Genomic DNA, 19,167 nt, shown 5'->3' on the forward strand with positions numbered 1-19,167 from the left:
ATTAAAAAAAATACAGGTATCCTTCACTTATCTGGACACTATCCAAATTCTTGTCAACTAAATTGAGGAATCAAAAATATTTGGATAGCATGGAATGTGTACAGATGTTCATGCATGAACAACTTTAAGGAAACAAGTGAATAAAATGTGTAAGAAGCAAAGGAAAGGCACCCCATAGATTTTTATCTGCTTCTAGCACAGAAGTAAATGTTAAATATATATGACGGTGGTAGTTGGGAAACACACAAAAGAGACTGATTTGGGTTTGAGAGCTTTAACTGATCCATTCTCCAGCTGTGATAAAGCACTTACCTCTTGACATGGGTAATACACTAATTTAGAAAACGATGCTGAGCTCAGACTCCTATTTATATGAAGTGAAGGTGTCATGAGGGAAAACATGCTATTCCTTACATGATGGCCTAACTAACTATACACGCACCTGGCAATCTGCATCAGAACAAACACTGCCAACAGCAGACAACTCTGTTCCACTCCTGGAACCACAGAAACGGCATGCTTCTGAGCTACTTGTGGTGGGTTTACCTAGGTTCAAGCAGAAAAGAAAAAATCCTCCTTAAGTATATGTTTTCTACATATTTTAATATAACTAACTGAAGAAAACAACTCAGGCAAGCAGGGATATGTATCAGTTGCTATCACTGAGAAATCAGCCTGGCAGTTTTGCAGCTGAAGGGTTGTAAGCTGCCCTAATTATAAAGTAAATAATCACATACAAAAAAGGATAAGAGACTAAAGAGCTACCTGAAGCCAAATAAATTATTAACTGTTTTATTTATACTTCTTCAGTACACAGAAACAGACTAGGCTTCTAGTCAAGACAGCAGGTCGAGCAGCTATGGTAAGCCCCCTCATTACAAAAGCACAATGCCAGACAAAATATAATAACAAAAATTAAATAAAGATACATAGAAGAAAGGGAAATCATTAGGTACCTTTCCCAATGACAACATTACAAGGTATAGGAGAAAACCTATTCACCAGAGAATATGAAACGTGAATAACAGAAGAATTCCCACCCAGGGAACTAAAGATAACAGAAACATTTGAAAAGAAATTTAAATATGTTTGAAATAGTTAAAGGAGGAATGGAATCAATAAAACAAAGAACAAAAGGAAAAAGAACAAGATTTGAAAGATACAGACCAAGCTCATTTTAAAACACAGGTACAAAATTCTAAATATGATAAGTGAACTTAGCAATATTTACAGAAAATGTTTTTTAAAAAGGATAGTTTAGGTCATAAATACAATGATGGTTCAAACACTAGAACATTCATTAATGTAATATGGTATGGAGGGAAAATAGAAGAAAAAAAAATCAGCTGTGAGAAAAGACCATGCTCTTGCAGCATGAAAAGTTACTCATATTTAAATTTGTCAGATTTACATCTAACACCAAAATCAGAAAATTGTGTAAGATAAATGGCAGACTACAGAGGTGCTGAAAATTGAGAATCTGTAAGATTCAATGTATCTTTAAGCTGGGAATACACCAGACTTTAGAAAAAAATCAAAATGAAAAATGCATATTTTGGAGATAAAATGACTTGCCCAAGGTCACACAGCTAGTTCATGGCAAACCAACTTTCCTGACTTTTAATCTAATGTTCTACAATAGAACACTGAACACTGTCTAGTAAATATAAAAATACAGACAGTGATCAATGATCTCATAATCACTTAATAGAAAACACTCAAAATTATTCACATTAAATAATTAAATTAAACTAACATCTAGTTTAATCGTAATCAGTAAGGATGGTTCAATCTATTTGTCAGGCACGGTTCAATCTTAAATCCTTTTTACCTGTGTGTTCTCGGAATTCCACCATTGCTTTCATGGTTTTAGAATCTGCTAGTGCCATCAACCAGAACAATTTGGTTCTACCACAACCTTCATGAAGGTCAACCTTTATAGCTTCTTCTTCTTCTTTGAAGACCTATTGTATCATTAAAGAAAAGGGGAAAATATATCACTCTGAAAGAAGTATAAATTTTAATTATTCAATAATGAAAACGGCTTTTATTTATTAAGCACTCTAAGAAATTCCAGATATTTCTAGTCTTCTCTTTAATCTTCACAACAGCCCCATTTTTATAAATGTGGAAACCAAGTCTCAGAGGTTAAACAACATGCTTGATTTACACAGCTGGTAAATGAGACAGCAGGGAACTCCACCAAGGTCTTTGATTCCAAGGTTCATTTTTCTCCCATTACACCAAGTCTCCTTCCCACATTTATTTCTTACTGAATATATTTTATGTTACAGACACTATTCTGCATGTAAATGCAGAAATCTTCACCTGTCTTTGATGAGTTTTGGTTCGCCGATGAAGATGAAGGAATCTGTCACAGTCAGTACATAAGTTTCCACATATGTTGCACAAAATGATTGCCGCAGTTTCACCATCATCATGGTTATCACACATAGGCTAGAACAGGACATTTCCATACGTTACAAGAGATTAACAAGAAAGTCTTAAATACTCATACAAATTGAATGTGATTTATTTACAACAGGAACAGACTATTATTCTGAACTCGAATAAGAATTTAGAATCTGAACATTAAACAGAATTATGGCAAGTGTACTTAACTATAAAAAGCCCTCGGGCTTCCCTGGTGGTGGCGCAGTGGTTAAGAATCCGCCTGCCAATGCAGGGGACACGGGTTCGAGCCCTGGTCCGGGAAGATCCCACATGCCGCAGAGCAACTAAGCCTGCGTGCCACACAACTACTGAAGCCCGCACACCTAGAGCCCGTGCTCTGCAACAAGAGAAGCCACCGCCATGAGAAGCCTTGCACCGCAACGAAGACCCAACGTAGCCAAAAATAAATAAATAAATAAAATAAAATAAATTTATACCTATTAAAAAAAGGCCTCAAAATCCCCAAATCAATGATTAATGCGCTATGGGCATTCAATGATTAACAAAATAAATATGTATACTTTTCGTAGCGACTTAAGAAAACTTCTCCCATTATATTCAAACATTCTGTATGCTAAATGAATAAATAATGCATTTTTGAAACCTGGATGTTAAAAAGAAAATGTTGAAAGGGCCTGTATAAAGTTTTTCCTTCCAGTGAAGCGAGGGATACTTATCAAACCCACTTTAAGTACATCTGTGAATAAATGGTATATCATGTTGTTCTCGTACTACTCTATTTCCTTCTTATCATAAAACCGATTACATTTTAGTACAAAATCTAGCTATAGAATCAGAGTCTGGCTAAAACCAAACTTTGATATGATGCAAACATGACTCAGAGAAGAAGGGAACAGTTTTTTTATGTAATTAAATCCCCTCATATACTATGAAGAGGGAACCCTAAGTGAAATAGACTTGTGAGGTGAACTTGGGCAGCGTGACACAATTTTTCAAGAGTTCCACTAACTGTGTATTTTGACACGTAGAGCCCTTTTTTTTTTTTTAAAGCTGAGCCAAAGCTTACTGTAAAGTAAAACAAGCTAAATTTTTATAAAGTAACTCTGATCTTACCATTTGTTTTTGTTGCCCATCCTTTCCCATCCATCTCCCCGAGGAGAGGCGATCCACGTGGTCCTGGTCGAGAACACACAGCGACGCCAGAGCAAGCCAGAGCTGCCGAAGGGAAAGGCTGTTACACTACAGAGCGTGGGGTTACGCCTTCCAGAGCACCCACCGCCACAGCTCAGTGAAGGCTAGCTGGACTTGAAAAGACGTAGATCCCCGGTGGCACTCAAGTCTTCCTGGTGTGGTACCAGGCACCCACGCCCTCTACTGCGTGTGTCATGCACAAAGCAGGCACTCAAATACATACTGAGTAAATGACTGTTGCTCTGATAAACCATTCTGTTATCTACCTGACATATAAATTAACCTTTATTATTCTGATATGTAAACAACATATCAATACATAAATTTACATATTTAATATACCAATGCCTTCTACACATTTTCCATCTAATATCTGCCTGAGGCATTAAATTCCAAGGAAATCTCTATGCCTCTAACAGTCTAGCACTATGCTGGGTACATTTTGTCAGAAATAAGTAAACGTCTTACAAGCGTTAGAAAATTGCCCTCAAAAATACTTTAAAACTTTCTGAGGCTTAAAGAGCAAGCTTCATTTTTACATAGAATAATATATTTCTTCATTACTGAAAAATAGAAAATAATACTTAACTGTCTCAACTCTGAGAAGTGCATGTGAGTATCACTGGACATGAAGAGTAAGGGGGAAATAAAATAGGAAAAGAGAAGCCAGAAGAAAATTAATGTTATGCAAGGAGAAAGGGGAGAGCCGACTGCAGAATGAGTGCAGCATATACGTGGTGGGAAAGGGTGACTGTCAGAGCAGCGGCTGCAGAGTCACACTCACTGGCAACATGGCATAAACTGGCTTTTTCTGCCCAAGGGAGATAAAATGTACCTTCTTTTTCAGACTTCTGAGGATTAACTTAAGCGATTTCTACCAGCTTTGACTTCTTCCTAATGCTGTCACAACTGCCCTGTGTCAAGGAAATCTCAAATCTCTTTTGGAAGTATATGGGACATAAAATTTGGTGGGTTAAAATTGACAATAGATTGCACCTCATCTGAAGGGTGCACTCTCACTTCCTAAGAGATTCTGCCCCATTGTGCCCTGGGCACACACTTTCTGCTTTTGAAAGGTAAGGCCTACACACTCAGTAAGTAGGCTATAGGACTCTATTTTAGGACAACCTGAGTTATTACAGAAGGAGCAGGCACGGGCCTTGTCTTGAAAGGACCTTCAGTCTATCACAACGTCATGCTGACACTCAAATTAACAGTAAATACATCATTAGAAAGACAGCACACTGACATATAGGTAATTTAGCCTTTTTTAATGAGTATATCCTTAGCTCCCTAAATAATAACAAAAACAAGTGATAAAGAACACATTAACAGTGAACATTAAAAATTACCAGGCTTAGCTTATAATTCAAAAAAGCCCTTCATACTTTTTAAATAAATACAATATTTGGTAAGAAAAAAAGTGAGGTGGGTAGGGGAGGGATGGATTAGGAGTTTGGGATTAGCAGATACAAACTATTATACAGAGAATTGACAAACAACAAGGTCCTACTGTATAGCACAGGGAACGACATTCAATGTCCTGGGATGAACCATAATGGAAAAGAATATGAAAAAGAATGTATATAGATAGATAGATAGATAGATAACTGAATCACTTTGCTGTATAACAGGAATTAACACATTATAAATCAACTAGACTTCAATAAAATAAATTTTTTAGAAAAGGAAATTAAGCTGGCTTATTGATTTAAATTTGTTCAAATCTATTACTGAAAAAGAACATGCAACAATATAGACCAAATGAAAGGAAACCTACCCTAGTTGTTGCAATACATCTCACTGGAGATCTAAATTCTTCCTCCATCTTGGTCAAGGCAATGATGGTTTCTGCAATGGCATTTTTTGTAACTCGGGACCACGCTTCTGACAAATGACCCTAATGAGCAGGACAGAATAATTTAATAAACAACGAGAGAGGTATAATCAAAGGTGCAGATTCTGTTCTCTGAACATCTCTCACCAAAAAGGAAAATTTATTTGCTAGTGGAATCTTAGATCAAGGGGCATACTTTAATATAAAAATCCTTCACAACTATATGAACAATTCAACTTCTACTTACTATTTTGATGATTCAAAAGAAAAGTAAATAAAAATTTAAGTTCTCAATACTCTTCTCTTACAGGGTTCAAGGGCATTTCAACCTACATGTAGATAAAAACATAACAAATACTATGCTGTCTATGACTGAGAAATTCTGATCATGAAACCCTATTATTTAACACGGAGCTCATACAGCTAAGCTAAGTGCTTTAGAAGAGTATTACTGGAATCTGAGAGCATAAATGGGTTCAAATTACAACTACCTTAATTTGCTAACTTGATTTTTACTGAACACCAACATGTTACTCCTAGAGAATTTCAGTGTTCCTAAACATCTTTCATAAATATTTTCATCCAATGAACATACTCAGAAAGCCTATTTGAGAATGGAAAAAATTCTCCATTTCTCTGATTGAGGAAATGTCCACACTGTTGGGAAAAGTGACAGAACTTCATATTTCCCCAGAATATCCTTACTCGTCTCATATCCACACGCTATCAATCTTTAAACGGGCAGTTCAAATTCCAATTCCTCCTCTTCCAAAATGCTTGCCATCTACTCTACCTCTCAGGAACCTATCATCCACAGTGTCCTGCCCTCCTCGGGCTGAACTCCTGGAAATAAAATGGAATGTGAGGAAACAAACATGGAGCAACCAGTGAGAGCCAGGCACTCTGAGAAGTAATTCCCTTTCCTCCACACTCTGGGATCTCCCTGCAAAAGCAACACCTAAAGACAGCAGAACAGGACGTCTATAAACTGTGAGAACTAAAAGACAGCGAGAAACCTTTGCTCTGAAAAGCCCTTTTTTTCCTTTAGGCTCTTGGGCTCAGGCGGCTTTTTTAGGGTTCAAAGAGTATACTTTTTAAAGTTTTAAAGTCTTGGAAGACTTATGTAATAATTCTCAAGTGAATTAATTGGGAAGCTTGAAATGAACATAGTTTACACAAAGGGCAAATTTATCACCAGCTGGAAAGACAAATCGTGAGATAGTGAACCTACTAAATGGACCTTGTAAGCAAAGCAAAGTAACACGAACGTTCTCCTATCAATTCAGCAGAATGATTATGCTACTCGTTTTGTTAATCAGGTTTCTACTGTACTTCACTGACATAATGATCAGGAGGATGGGAACTTACTGCCGCCATATCCTTAACAAGTTTAATGATGATCTCTGAGATCTGGGTAGGAGTTGAGCCCTTCATCCACCAATGACTCTCACCTCGTCGGATATAACTACAAGAAAAGTCAGCGTTTGTAAACCAATCAGTGAGACTTACAAATGAATAAGATGAAAACTTATTTCAGCATGCAGCATTTTAATTTTTAAAATGATTCAACCAGTCAGAACATTTTAAAAGAAAATTAATGACAATATTATTCATAATCCATCTCTTCAACCCCAAGGGAGTAGCTATTCTGATATGTGTTCCCTTTGAAATATTTCACTGTTTACATATTATTTTTTATTTTATTTTATTTTATTTTTTTTAGCTGTTCGCGGGCCTCTCACTGTTGTGGCCTCTCCCGTTGCGGAGCACAGGCTGCGGACGCACAGGCTCAGCGGCCATGGCTCACGGGCCCAGCCGCTCCGCGGCATGTGGGATCTTCCCAGACCGGGGCACGAACCCGCGTCCCCTGCATCGGCAGGCGGATTCTCAACCACTGCGCCACCAGGGAAGCCCTACGTATTATTTTTGTATGCATCTTTTAGAACAGTACTATTCAAACTATATCAAAAGAACACAAACTATTTGTTACCAGTCCATATAAAGGTAAGAGCTTGCAGCAGAATATGTCAACTATATCACTGAGCATACAGCAAGTCCACTACATACAAGCCTTCAAGTGACAAACTTTGAAAGATGCAAACATGCATCTGGTTCCAGCAAGGAACCAGAACCTGTGCCATCCACGTCAGGCGTGAGTGAAATTGCAGCCTGCCCTCCGTCTCCTACTGCTGACGATCCTTCAGCTCTACCATCTCCCACCTCCTCCCCCTCCTCCTGTCGGTAACTCTTCTTGTCTGTTCCCTCGATGCCAGCCCCTGTGTGCCAGCTGTTGTACTGTACTACTGTACTTCTCAGGGTACTGTACCCCAGTAAGATTAAAAATGTTTATTTTTTTGTGTTTGTTTTTTATGTATTATTTGTGTGAAAAGTATTGTAAACCTATTACAGTACAGTACTATATAGCCACTTGTGTTAGTTGGGTACCTAGGCTAACTTTGTTGGACTTAACGAACAAACTGGACTTACAAACGCGCTCTTGGAATGGAACTCATTTGTATGTAGGGGACTTACTGTACTACTGTTTAGTTCAGCTCACATTTTTTTCCCCCTAGGAAGACTATCCAGATGAAGGAAGCAATATACTTATTTACATTCTAGTGCTATTTGCTTAATGTTATGAATTGGCTCTTTGACTAGCATTATTCCAGATGTCTCTAATCTTCTGCTGTTACACACAATTCTATAACAAACAGCCTTGTATATATATCCTTCTGCACATGCATGAACATGCTTGAGAGAAACAGTTCTACAGAAGTAGAATTGGTAGGTCAAAGGATATGCACATTTTAAATATAGTTGATATGTTATCAAACTGACATCCAAAAAGGTTATGGCAATTTACATTAGATGTCATAAAAATTGTCTATTTCTTCATAATTATGCCAATGCAAAGATATTTTACTATTGTTTTAATCTACATTTCTCTGAATACCAGTGAGGTATCTTTTCATTTACTTATTGGCATTTGTAACTTTTCTTCTCTGAAGTGACCATTCTTGGCATTTATTTATTTATTTATCTATCTATCTATCTATCTATCTATCTATCTATCTATCTATCTATCTATCTATCTATTTATTTATTTATTTATTGTGGTATGCGGGCCTCCCTCTGCTGTGGCCTCTCCCGTTGTGGAGGACAGGCTCCGGACGCGCAGGCTCAGCGGCCATGGCTCACGGGCCCAGCCGCTCCGCGGCATGTGGGATCCTCCCAGACCGGGGCGCGAACCCGGTTCCCCTGCATCGGCAGGCGGACGCGCAACCGCTGCGCCACCAGGGAAGCCCCTTGGCATTTATTTTTGTATCAGTTGTTTGTCTTTTTTTTCACTGATTTATAGTCATTCTTCTAATATTATTACTAATAATTCATTGCCTACTATATAAGTGTTAAATATTTTTTTCCAAGTCAGTTGTTTGGATTTTAAAAGTATTGTCTATCAATTAATTCTCACTTTTATGTAGCCAAATCTCTGAGCCTTTTCCCCTGTTACTTTTGGGTTCTGTGCTTTCATTTAAGGACGCCTTCCCAAATTGAAGATTATAAAAATATTCTTCTATAATTTGTCCTACTAGAGTGTAAAAACAAAAATATACAAACCTTTAATTGATCTCAAGTTTATTTTGTAATGGTGTGAGGGCCTACAGTTTGGTTTTTTTTTTTTTCTTTTGTATTTGGGAAGTACTCTAACATCATATATTCAGCAGATTTTCCTTTCCCCACTAATTTTTTTTTTTAATTTTTAAAAATTTTTGGCTGCGCTGCACAGCATGTGGGATCTTAGTTCCCAGACCAGGGATAGAACCCATGCCCCATGCATTGGAAGGCGGAGTCTTAACCACTGGACCACCTGGGAAGTCCCTCCTCCCTAATTTGAAAAGACACTTTTATTATACATAGCATTCTCTTTCATACATGGGCCAGTCACTTATGGCTTCTATTTCTGGTAAATAAGCAAGTAAGATGGAATTTGAAAGGTCTGAATTCTTCAAATAGTAGCTTACTCTGTTCTATTTTTGTACCAAAACATATGCAATGACCAACCTGGAATTGAAAATCATTGGAAGGGTAACTGTTGTAACTCCTTTGCCCACGGAGGTACCAGCTGTTCCTGTGATGGTGGTTCCTTTGGCTTTTAACTGTACTGTGAGTGCTTTGGCAATGCATCCTAGAAACATGTCCAAGATACCTAGCTTATTCCAATCTCCTTTCTCTGTTGAATGAATAATATCACTGATATCTGCTGGGGGGAGGGATTTCACTCCTATAATGCTGGCCAGACGATTAGGGGTGACTTCAGGCAAAACTCGTCTTAGTAAGGAGGTCACCTGGTACGAAAAATAAAAGAATCCTATTTAAAGATTTGGGATTGACATATACACACTGCTATATTTAAAACAGACAACCAACAAGAACCTACTGTACAGCACAGGGAACTCTCCTCAATATTCTATAATCATCTAAATGGGAAAAGAACTTGAAAAAGAATAGATAACGTACATATGTATAACTGAATCACTTTGCTGTATACCTGAAACTAAAACATTGTTAATCAACTATATACCAATATAAAATAAAAATTAAAAAAAAAAGATCGGTGTTTTAAAGTTTTCATCTTTTTTAATGAGTCTAGCTGCTGTTCTATGACTTCAAAAGCTTTGAGAAGGACAGAGAAATGATTTAAACATGATTTAATTTCTCAAGTGGTTAACTACCACTCCAGGGCAGCAAGAAAGAAAACATGTCTCTTACTTGGTCATTATATACATTATATACCTCATGAATAAGATATTCAGTAGCAGAATACTCTTTTATCACCATAACACATTACTAAAATGGAACATATTTTGTTCTTCCATATTCTCATTATAATGAGTCAAAAAGAAAAAACATGGGGTTAAAATACAATCCAAAAACCAAAACATAACAACAAAAAAAACCCAAACAAAAACCCCTGATTCTCTTTGACAGAGTAATTTTTAACAATGTTTCAAGTAACAAAATAAGCCTACAGGTGAGTGGTGTGATCAGTCTACCTGTCTCTGGACGCGTGGAGAGGCGGTGTGGAGCAGTGAAAAGAGGTCCTGGAGCAGAGTCAGCTGCTGGGCCAGATACTGCCGGCCCACGTTGGAGCCACTCAAGGCTAACACCATGGAGAGCAGCTCAAAGCAGTAGGCATCGGAGGAGGCATCTTCATCGTTGGGCTGCGAATTGGCATTTTCTTTGCTTGATATGGCATGTTCCCATTCTTCACGAACTCTGGTGGCTTCCATGCGAATAGCCTGGACGATGTGAGCACACACCTATTTGAGGGCAACATAAAGAAAATGTAAAAACATTATTTGTAAGGCCTAGTTAAAAACAAAACAAAACAAGAATACTAGTTGATACTCAATTTAATACTCTTCCTCCCAGTTAATTCTCCATCATACCATTCTCTTAACTCATCTTAAAAACAATTAAGGAAAACTAGGCAAACCATGATTAAAAATCTGAGTATTTAAATCAACTAGTATAGAAACAAATTATACACTAGTTACCAATTCCCCTGCCTGTGGTTTAAGACATGAAATGAAAACAAATCACCATATTTAATCACTTCTAAGGCACATTTCCCCCCACATGCTAACATTTCTATTCATAATGTGCTTTATAATTGATGCAATTCATAATTTAATTGGCAGCAAATTTTTTTAGCGACACATAAAATAACAACACATTTTACATTTGGTAGCTTCTAAGATTCAATAAAATGCTGTTAAAAAGATAAAGCACACATAAATTTGGGTGATTTATTTAAAAGATTTAATGGTGTTGAAAGTTAAAATAATAGACAATTTAAAACCTAATTCAAAAGTCAATATTTTATTTGACTTCTGAAGGGCTAATTTTGTTATGTAGGCACCCCTAAATGAACCCCCATTATATGAATGATCTAGTGCTACTCCCCCATCTCCTGACAGTTAAAAATATTAACACTGGTTTAGTTAACATTAAAATTGCTCAGCAAAATAATTAAAAAAAATCAACCGACAAACAAAAAAACAGGGGGGAAAGGAACACAGGAAATGCAAATGAAATCTGATATAGCTGGGTACTTGACACCAAAATGAAACAAGCTACCTGAAAATGAGAAAAACAAAGAGCAGCAAGGTAAGAAAGTTAACATTCATAACAAAATCTTTAAAGTGATGCAGGTATGCCAATATACCCCTTCCTCTCTAGAAAAAGGCAGACACATTCTGCAGGACTTATAAAAGAGTCAGCATAGAAAAGCCTCCATAAATTTTGGAAAATGCTTTACACCCTAAAAACAAACAAATAAAAATTGATGAAGACAATGAAATGGCTGTTAACCAACCTGTTTTTGTAGGTTAGTCAGTTTACTCCTGCTGAATATGATCCCAACCATATGTTCTTTCAGGTCAGCATCTGAAGTTGCCTTTATACAGCAAAAAGGAAAAAAAGGAAGCGAGCTCTTTCAATAAAATTTGTATATTTGACATTTTGAAGCATCTTGAGAAATAATCATGCAGGTATTTTTACAAGGTGAATTTATTTTAAATGGAGATCTATAATACTAGGACAAAGGATAAAAAGTTTGAAGAAATCACACTGTTGGCTAAGTTGGCTATAAAAAGGGCAAAATTTCTGAATTTAAGAAATCCAGAGAAGTATATACTTCATGGATTTCTTTAATCTAGTCAATCTGTGTCAGTTTGATTGAATCTATTTTTGAACTCTGAACATTATTAGTTCATATCCTACATTTGGTTATTAGAAGAGCAACTCAGAAAAATGACATTTGGTTAAAAGGAAAGTGTCTTAAGAAAACTCTCTGATAACGGTGGCCTTAAATCAAGCTACTCCAACGCCAACAGTAAACAAAGAAGCATATCATAAGAAGAAAAGTGAAGGTTGAAGTTTTATAGTGCTTAGCATGTGTATGGCACTCTCTCAAGTGGTGGATAAATATGCAAACATATAAATACACAATCTTATTTGATCCTCACAAAAACCCCGTAAGGTAAGATCTGATGTTCTGCCTATTTTACAGGTAAGAAAACTGAGGCAAACCACCCTTGTATTAGAATTAAAAATAACTCTTGGTTTCACTTTTCTTAGGATAGAGAAAGCCACAAGAGAATGTCACTCCCACCTTAACAATGAGAAAAGCTGATAATCTACAAAACCGTAACTTTTTGGGTGCCCATCAGAGAGCTGAGATGGGCAACCAGGTGAACTAAAATCTAAAAAGACAAATCCATATAGTCGGACACTTCAAAATTCTTTCTGTACCTGACAGAACAAGAAAATGAGCAAAGAAACAAAAATCAGCAAGGTTCTTACAGACCTGAACAAAACTATCAGCCAACTGAATTAATCAATATTTATAGAACCCTTCACAGAAAAACAGCAGAGTTCATATTCTTTTCCAGTGTACATGGACATTCACTAAACTATACCATACTATGAGCCAGAATTCAGGTCTTAACAGTTTTAAAAGGGATGAAATTATACGAAGTTTATATATATTTTTTACTGTGATAGAATTAAACTAGAAATCAATAATACAAAGCTAACAGGAAATCTCCCAAATATTTAGAAATTAATTACCCAGGGGTCAAGGAAGAAATCAAAATAGAAGTCAGAAAATATTTTGAATTTAATGAAATGAAAAGAACAATGCACCCAAATGTGTGACACTAAAGCAGTGCTTAGAAGAAGATTACAGCATTACTTATATGAGAAAAGAAAGGTCTCGAGTCATCGTATTAGGACCTTAGGAAACCAGAAAAGGAACAAATCAAATCCAGAGCAAACAGATGGAAAGATATAATAAAAGGAGACACATCACTATAGAGTCTAAGGATAATAAGAGTATATTATGAACAACTTATGCCAATAAATTCAGCAACTTAGATGAAATGGGCAAATTACTTGGAAGACACAACTACCAAAGCTCACTCAAAAAGAATGGGTACTGCAATATCCCTGTATCTACTAAGGAAAGTAAATTTGTAGAATAAATTTTTTTTTTTGCTACTTAAAATACTAGTAGATTATACATTAACAAATGAATTCCTTTTAGATAGGACGGCCTTTTAACTTCTTTCATAATTCACTTTGCTTTTTTGACATACCATACTATTCATTCACTTAAAGTGTACAGTTCAATGGTTTATATATTATACATGCACAAATCAGTGCAACCATCACCACAGTCAATTTTAGAGCATTTTCATCACCCCAAAAAGAAACACTGTGCCATTCAGCTATCACGCCTCTAGTTAATCTTATTTTTTATTAAAGAAAAATAAACTGCATATAAGCAAATATAGCATATCCATTAACATACATAGCAATATATGGATCATTTTATTTAATAAAAGAAAATGAAAAAAGAAAAATAGATAAGAAATCCATTCTGATAAAAATTCTCAGCAAACTGCAAAGAGAAGGAACCTCCTCAAACTGATTAAGAGCAGTTACAAAAAAATGTATGGTGAAAGACTGAATACTTTCCTTTTACGATCTAGAAAAGGAAGACTAATCTCACTACTTTTATTCAACATGGTACTGAAGGTCTTAGCCAGTGCAATAACATAAGATTGGAAAGGAAGAAGTAAAACTGACTTTCTTTGAAGACTACATGATTATCTATGAAGAAAATCCCAAAGATACTACAAAAAACCTTCCAGAACTAATAAGTGAATTTAAGGGGACCATAGGATATAGGTTTAATACAAAAAGTCAACTGTATCTTTATACACTAGAAATGAATAACTGAAAAGTGAAATTAAAAATATCATTTACAATAGCATCAAAACCATGAAATGTTTAGGGATCAATTTAATAAAATGTGTAAGACAGGTACACAGAACTGAACTATAAAACACTGCTGGCAGAAATTAAAGAAGATCTAAATAAATGGACAGATCTAAATAAATACCATATTCATGGACAGGAAGACTCAATATTAAGATGTCAATTCTCCCCAAACCGACTTAGCACTTTGGCGCAATTCCAATCAATATTCCAGTAGGTTTCTTTCTTTTTATTTATTTATTTATTTGTTGGGGAGGAAGAAATTGACAATCTGATGTTAAGCTTTCTATGGAAATGGAAAGGACATGGAAGAGCCAAAACAACTTTGAAAAAGAACTTGGTTGGAATCTTATCTCATGATTCTCTATAAAGCTACAGTAATCAAGACAGCCTGATGCTGGTGTAAGAATATACGTGTAGATTAATGAAACAGAATAGGGTCCAGAAACAGACCTACACATTTACAGTGAACTGATTATTGATAAAGGATAGTCTTTTCATCAAATGGTAGTAGAAGAATTGAACATCTACATGCCAAAAAAATGAACCTCAACCCTTAGCTCACACTGTATAGAAAAACTTGAAATGTACATAGTTCCAAATAAAAGGACTGAAGTTCTAAGGTTTCTAGAAGAAAACAGGAGAAAATCTTTGTGATCTTAATTAGATAAGACACAAAAATCATGAGTCATTTAAAAAAATAGATAAACTGGACTTTATCAAAATTAAAAACTACCTCAGAACAGAATAAAGAAAAAAAAAATGAAGAGAATTGAGGACAGTCTCAGAGACCTCTGGGACAACATTAAACACACAAACGTTCGAATTATAGGGGTCCCAGAAGAAAACAAAAAGAAAGGGACTGAGAAAATATCTGAAGAGATTATAGTTGAAAACTTCCTTAACATGGGAAAGGAAATAGTCAATCAAGTCCAGGAAGCACAGAGAGTCCCACATAGGATAAATCCAAGGAGAAACATGCCAAGACACATATTAATCAAACTATCAAAAATTAAATACAAAGAAAAAATACTGAAAGCAGCAGGAAAATCTACAACCAGGATTACTCTACCAAGCAAGGATCTCATTCAGATTCAATGGAGAAATTAAAACCTTACAGGTAAGCAAAAGTTAAGAGAATTCAGCATCACCAAACCAGCTTTACAACAAATCCTAAAGGAACTTCTCTAGGCAGGAAACACAAGAGAAGGAAAAGACCTACAATAACAAACCCAAAACAATTAAGAAAATGGTAATAGGAACATACATATCGATAACTACCTTAAATGTAAATGGATTAAGTGCTCCAACCAAAACATATAGACTGGCTTAATGGATACAAAAACAAGACCCGTATCCTGTCTACAAGAGACCCACTTCAGACCTAGGGACACATACAGACTGAAAGTGAGGGGATGGAAAGAGATACTCTCCATGCAAATGGAAATCAAAAGAAAGTTGGAGTAGTAATTCTCGTATCAGACAAAATAGACTTTAAAATAAGGACTATTACAAGAGACAAAGAAGGGCACTACACAATGATCAAGGGATCAATCCAAGAAGAAGATATAACAATTGTAAATATTTAGGCACCCAACATAGGAACACCTCAATACATAAGGCAAATGCTAACAGCCATAAAAGGGGAAATCGACAGTAACACAATCATAGTAGGAGACTTTAACACCCCACTTTCACCAATGGAAAGATCACCCAAAATGAAAATAAATAAGGAAACACAAGGTTTAAATGATACATTAAACAAGAAGGACTTAATTGATACGTATAGGATATTCCATCTGAAAACAACAGAATACACTTTCTTCTCAAGTGCTCATGGACACTCTCCAGGATAGATCATATCTTGGGTCGCAAATCAAGCCTTGGTAAATTTCAGAAAACTGAAATCATATCAAGTACCTTTTCTGACCACAATGCTATGAAACCAGATATCAATTACAGGAAGAAAAATCTGTAAAAAATACAAACACATGGAGGCTAAACAACACGCTACTAAATAACCAAAAGATCACTGAAGAAATCAAAGAGGAAATAAAAAATTACCTAGAAACAAATGACAATGAAAACAGGATGACCCAAAACCTATGGGATGCAGCAAAAGCAGTTTAAGAGGGAAGTTTATAGCAATACAATCCTACCTCAAGAAACAAGAAACATCTCAAATAAGCAACCTAACCTTACACCTAAAGCAATTAAAGAAAGAAGAACAACCCCCCCCCCAAAATTAGCAGAAGGAGAGAAATCATAAAGATCAGATCAGAAATAAACGAAAAGGAAAATTAAGGAAACGATAGCAAAGATCAATAAAACTAAAAGCTGGTTCTTTGAGAAAATAACCGAAACTGATAAACCATTAGCCAGGCTCATCAAGAAAAAAAGGGAGAAAACTCAAATCAATAGAATTAGAAATGAAAAAGGGGAAGTTACGACAGACACCGCAGAAATACAAAGGATCATGAGAGATTACTACAAGCAACTATATGCCAATAAAATGGACAACTTGGAAGAAATGGACAAATTCTTAGAAAAGTACAACCTTCCAAGACTGAACCAGGAAGAAATAGAAAATATAAACAGACCAATCACAAGCACTGAAATTGAAACTGTGATTAAAAGTCTTCCAGCAAACAAAAGCCCAGGACCAGATGGCTTCTTCCCAGGCGAATTCTATCAAACACGTACAGAAGAGCTAACACCTATCCTTCTCAAACTCTTCCAAAATATAGCAGAGGGAGGAACACTCCCAAACTCATTCTACGTGGCCACCATCAGCCTGATACCAAAACCAGACAAAGATGTCACAAGAAAAGAAAACCACAGGCCAATATCACTGATGCAGAAATCAGTGATGCAAAAATCCTCAACAAAATACTAGCAAACAGAATCCAACAACATCTTAAAAGCATCATACATCATGACCAAGTGGGGTTCATCCCAGGGATGCAAGGATTCTGCAATATATGCAAATCAATCAATGTGATACACCATATCAACCAGCTGAAGGATAAAAACCATATGATCATCTCAATAGATGCCGAAAAAGCTTTTGACAAAATTCAACACCCATTTATGATAAAAACCCTCCAGAAAGTGGGCATAGAGGGAACTTACCTCAACATAATAAAGGCCATATATGACAAACCCACAGCCAACATCGTTCTCAATGGTGAAAAACTAAAACCATTTCCACTAAGATCAGGAACAAGACAAGGTGGCCCACTCTCACGACTATTATTCAACAGAGTTTTGCAAGTTTTAGCTACAGCAATCAGAGACAAAAAAGAAATAAAAGGAATCGAAATCGGAAAAGAAGTAAAAATGTCACTATTTGCAGATGACATGATACTATACATAGAGAATCCTAAAGATGCTACCAGAAAACTACTAGAGCTAATCAATGAATTTGGTAAAGTAACAGGATACAAAATTAATGCACAGAAATCTCAGGCATTCCTATACACTAATGATGGAAAATCTGAAAGAGAAATTAAGGAAACACTCCCATTTACCACTGCAACTAAAAGAATGAAAATACCTAGGAATAAACCTATCTAAGGAGACAAAAGACTTGTTTGCAGAAAACTATAAGACACTGATGAAAGAAATTAAAGAGGACACCAACAGATGGAGAGATATACCACGTTCTTGGACTGGAAGAATCAACATTGTGAAAATGACTATACTACCCAAAGCAATCCACAGATTCAATGCAATCCCTATCAAACTACCAACGGAATTTTTCACAGAAGTAGAACAAAAAAATTTCACAATCTGTATGGAAACACAAAAGACCCTGAACAGCCAAAGCAATCTTGAGAAAGAAAAACAGCTGGAGGAATCAGGCTCCCGGGCTTCAGACTACACCACAAAGCTACAGTAATCAAGACAGTATGGTACTGGCACAAAAACAGAAATACAGATCAATGGAACAGGACAGAAAGCCCAGAGGTAAACCCATGCACATATGGTCACCTTATCTTTGATAAAGGAGGCAAGAATATAAAATGGAGAAAAGACAGCCTCTTCAATAAGTGGTGCTGGGAAAACTGGACAGTTACAGGTAAAAGAATGAAATTAGAACACTCCCTAACAACATACACAAAAATACACTCAAAATGGATTAAAGACGTAAAGGTAAGGCCAGACACTATAAAACTCTTCGAGGAAAACATAGGCAGGACCGTCTTAGGACATAAATCACAGCAAGATCCTTGTTGACCCACCTCCTAGAGAAATGGAAATAGAAACAAAAATAAACAAATGGGACCTAATGAAACTTAAAAGCTTTTGTACAGCAAAGGAAACCATAAACAAGATGAAAAGACGGCCCTCAGAATGGGAGAAAATATTTGCAAACAAATCAACTGACAAAGGATTTATCTCCAAAATTTACAAGCAGCTCATGCAGGTCAATATCAAAAAAAAAAAACAAACAAAAAAAAAACCAAACATCCCAGTCCAAAAATGGGTAGAAGACCTAAATAGACATTTCTCCAAAGAAGATATAGATTGCCAACAAACACATGAAACTGAGTTATTTGTAGTGAGGTGGATGGACCCAGAGGCTGTCATACAGAGGGAAATCAGTCAGAAAGGGAAAAACAAATACTGTACACTAACACATAGAATGGAATCTAAAAAAAAAAAAAAAAAAAAAAAATGGTTCTGAGGAACCTAGTGGCAGGACAGGAATAAAGACACAGACGTAGAGAATGGACTTGAGGACACGGGGAGGGGGAAGGGTAAGCTGGGACAAAGTGAGAGAGTGGCATGGACATATATACACTACCAAATGTAAAACAGATAGCTAGTGGGAAGCAGCTGCATAGCACAGGGAGATCAGCTCGGTGCTTTGT

The 19,167-nt window shown here is 36.2% G+C and overlaps 1 protein-coding gene across 5 annotated transcripts in view; it reads right to left on the minus strand.

Moving 5' to 3' along the window:
- Positions 1-19,167, minus strand: part of MYCBP2 (MYC binding protein 2) — a 276,794-nt gene that overhangs the window by 8,639 nt on the left and 248,988 nt on the right. For all 5 annotated transcript variants that reach the window (XM_024123253.3, XM_024123254.3, XM_024123252.3 and 2 more), the window contains 9 exons: positions 11,823-11,903; positions 10,498-10,764; positions 9,506-9,789; positions 6,812-6,908; positions 5,387-5,506; positions 3,529-3,630; positions 2,329-2,457; positions 1,832-1,964; positions 443-546 (listed from right to left, as the gene is read on the minus strand). In XM_024123253.3, the coding sequence (XP_023979021.1) occupies positions 443-546; positions 1,832-1,964; positions 2,329-2,457; positions 3,529-3,630; positions 5,387-5,506; positions 6,812-6,908; positions 9,506-9,789; positions 10,498-10,764; positions 11,823-11,903 (1,317 nt within the window). The remainder of the gene's footprint in view (positions 1-442; positions 547-1,831; positions 1,965-2,328; positions 2,458-3,528; positions 3,631-5,386; positions 5,507-6,811; positions 6,909-9,505; positions 9,790-10,497; positions 10,765-11,822; positions 11,904-19,167) is intronic.

Source organism: Physeter macrocephalus, chromosome 13 (assembly GCF_002837175.3).
Source record: "Physeter macrocephalus isolate SW-GA chromosome 13, ASM283717v5, whole genome shotgun sequence".
Classification (NCBI taxonomy): Eukaryota; Metazoa; Chordata; class Mammalia; order Artiodactyla; family Physeteridae; genus Physeter; species Physeter macrocephalus.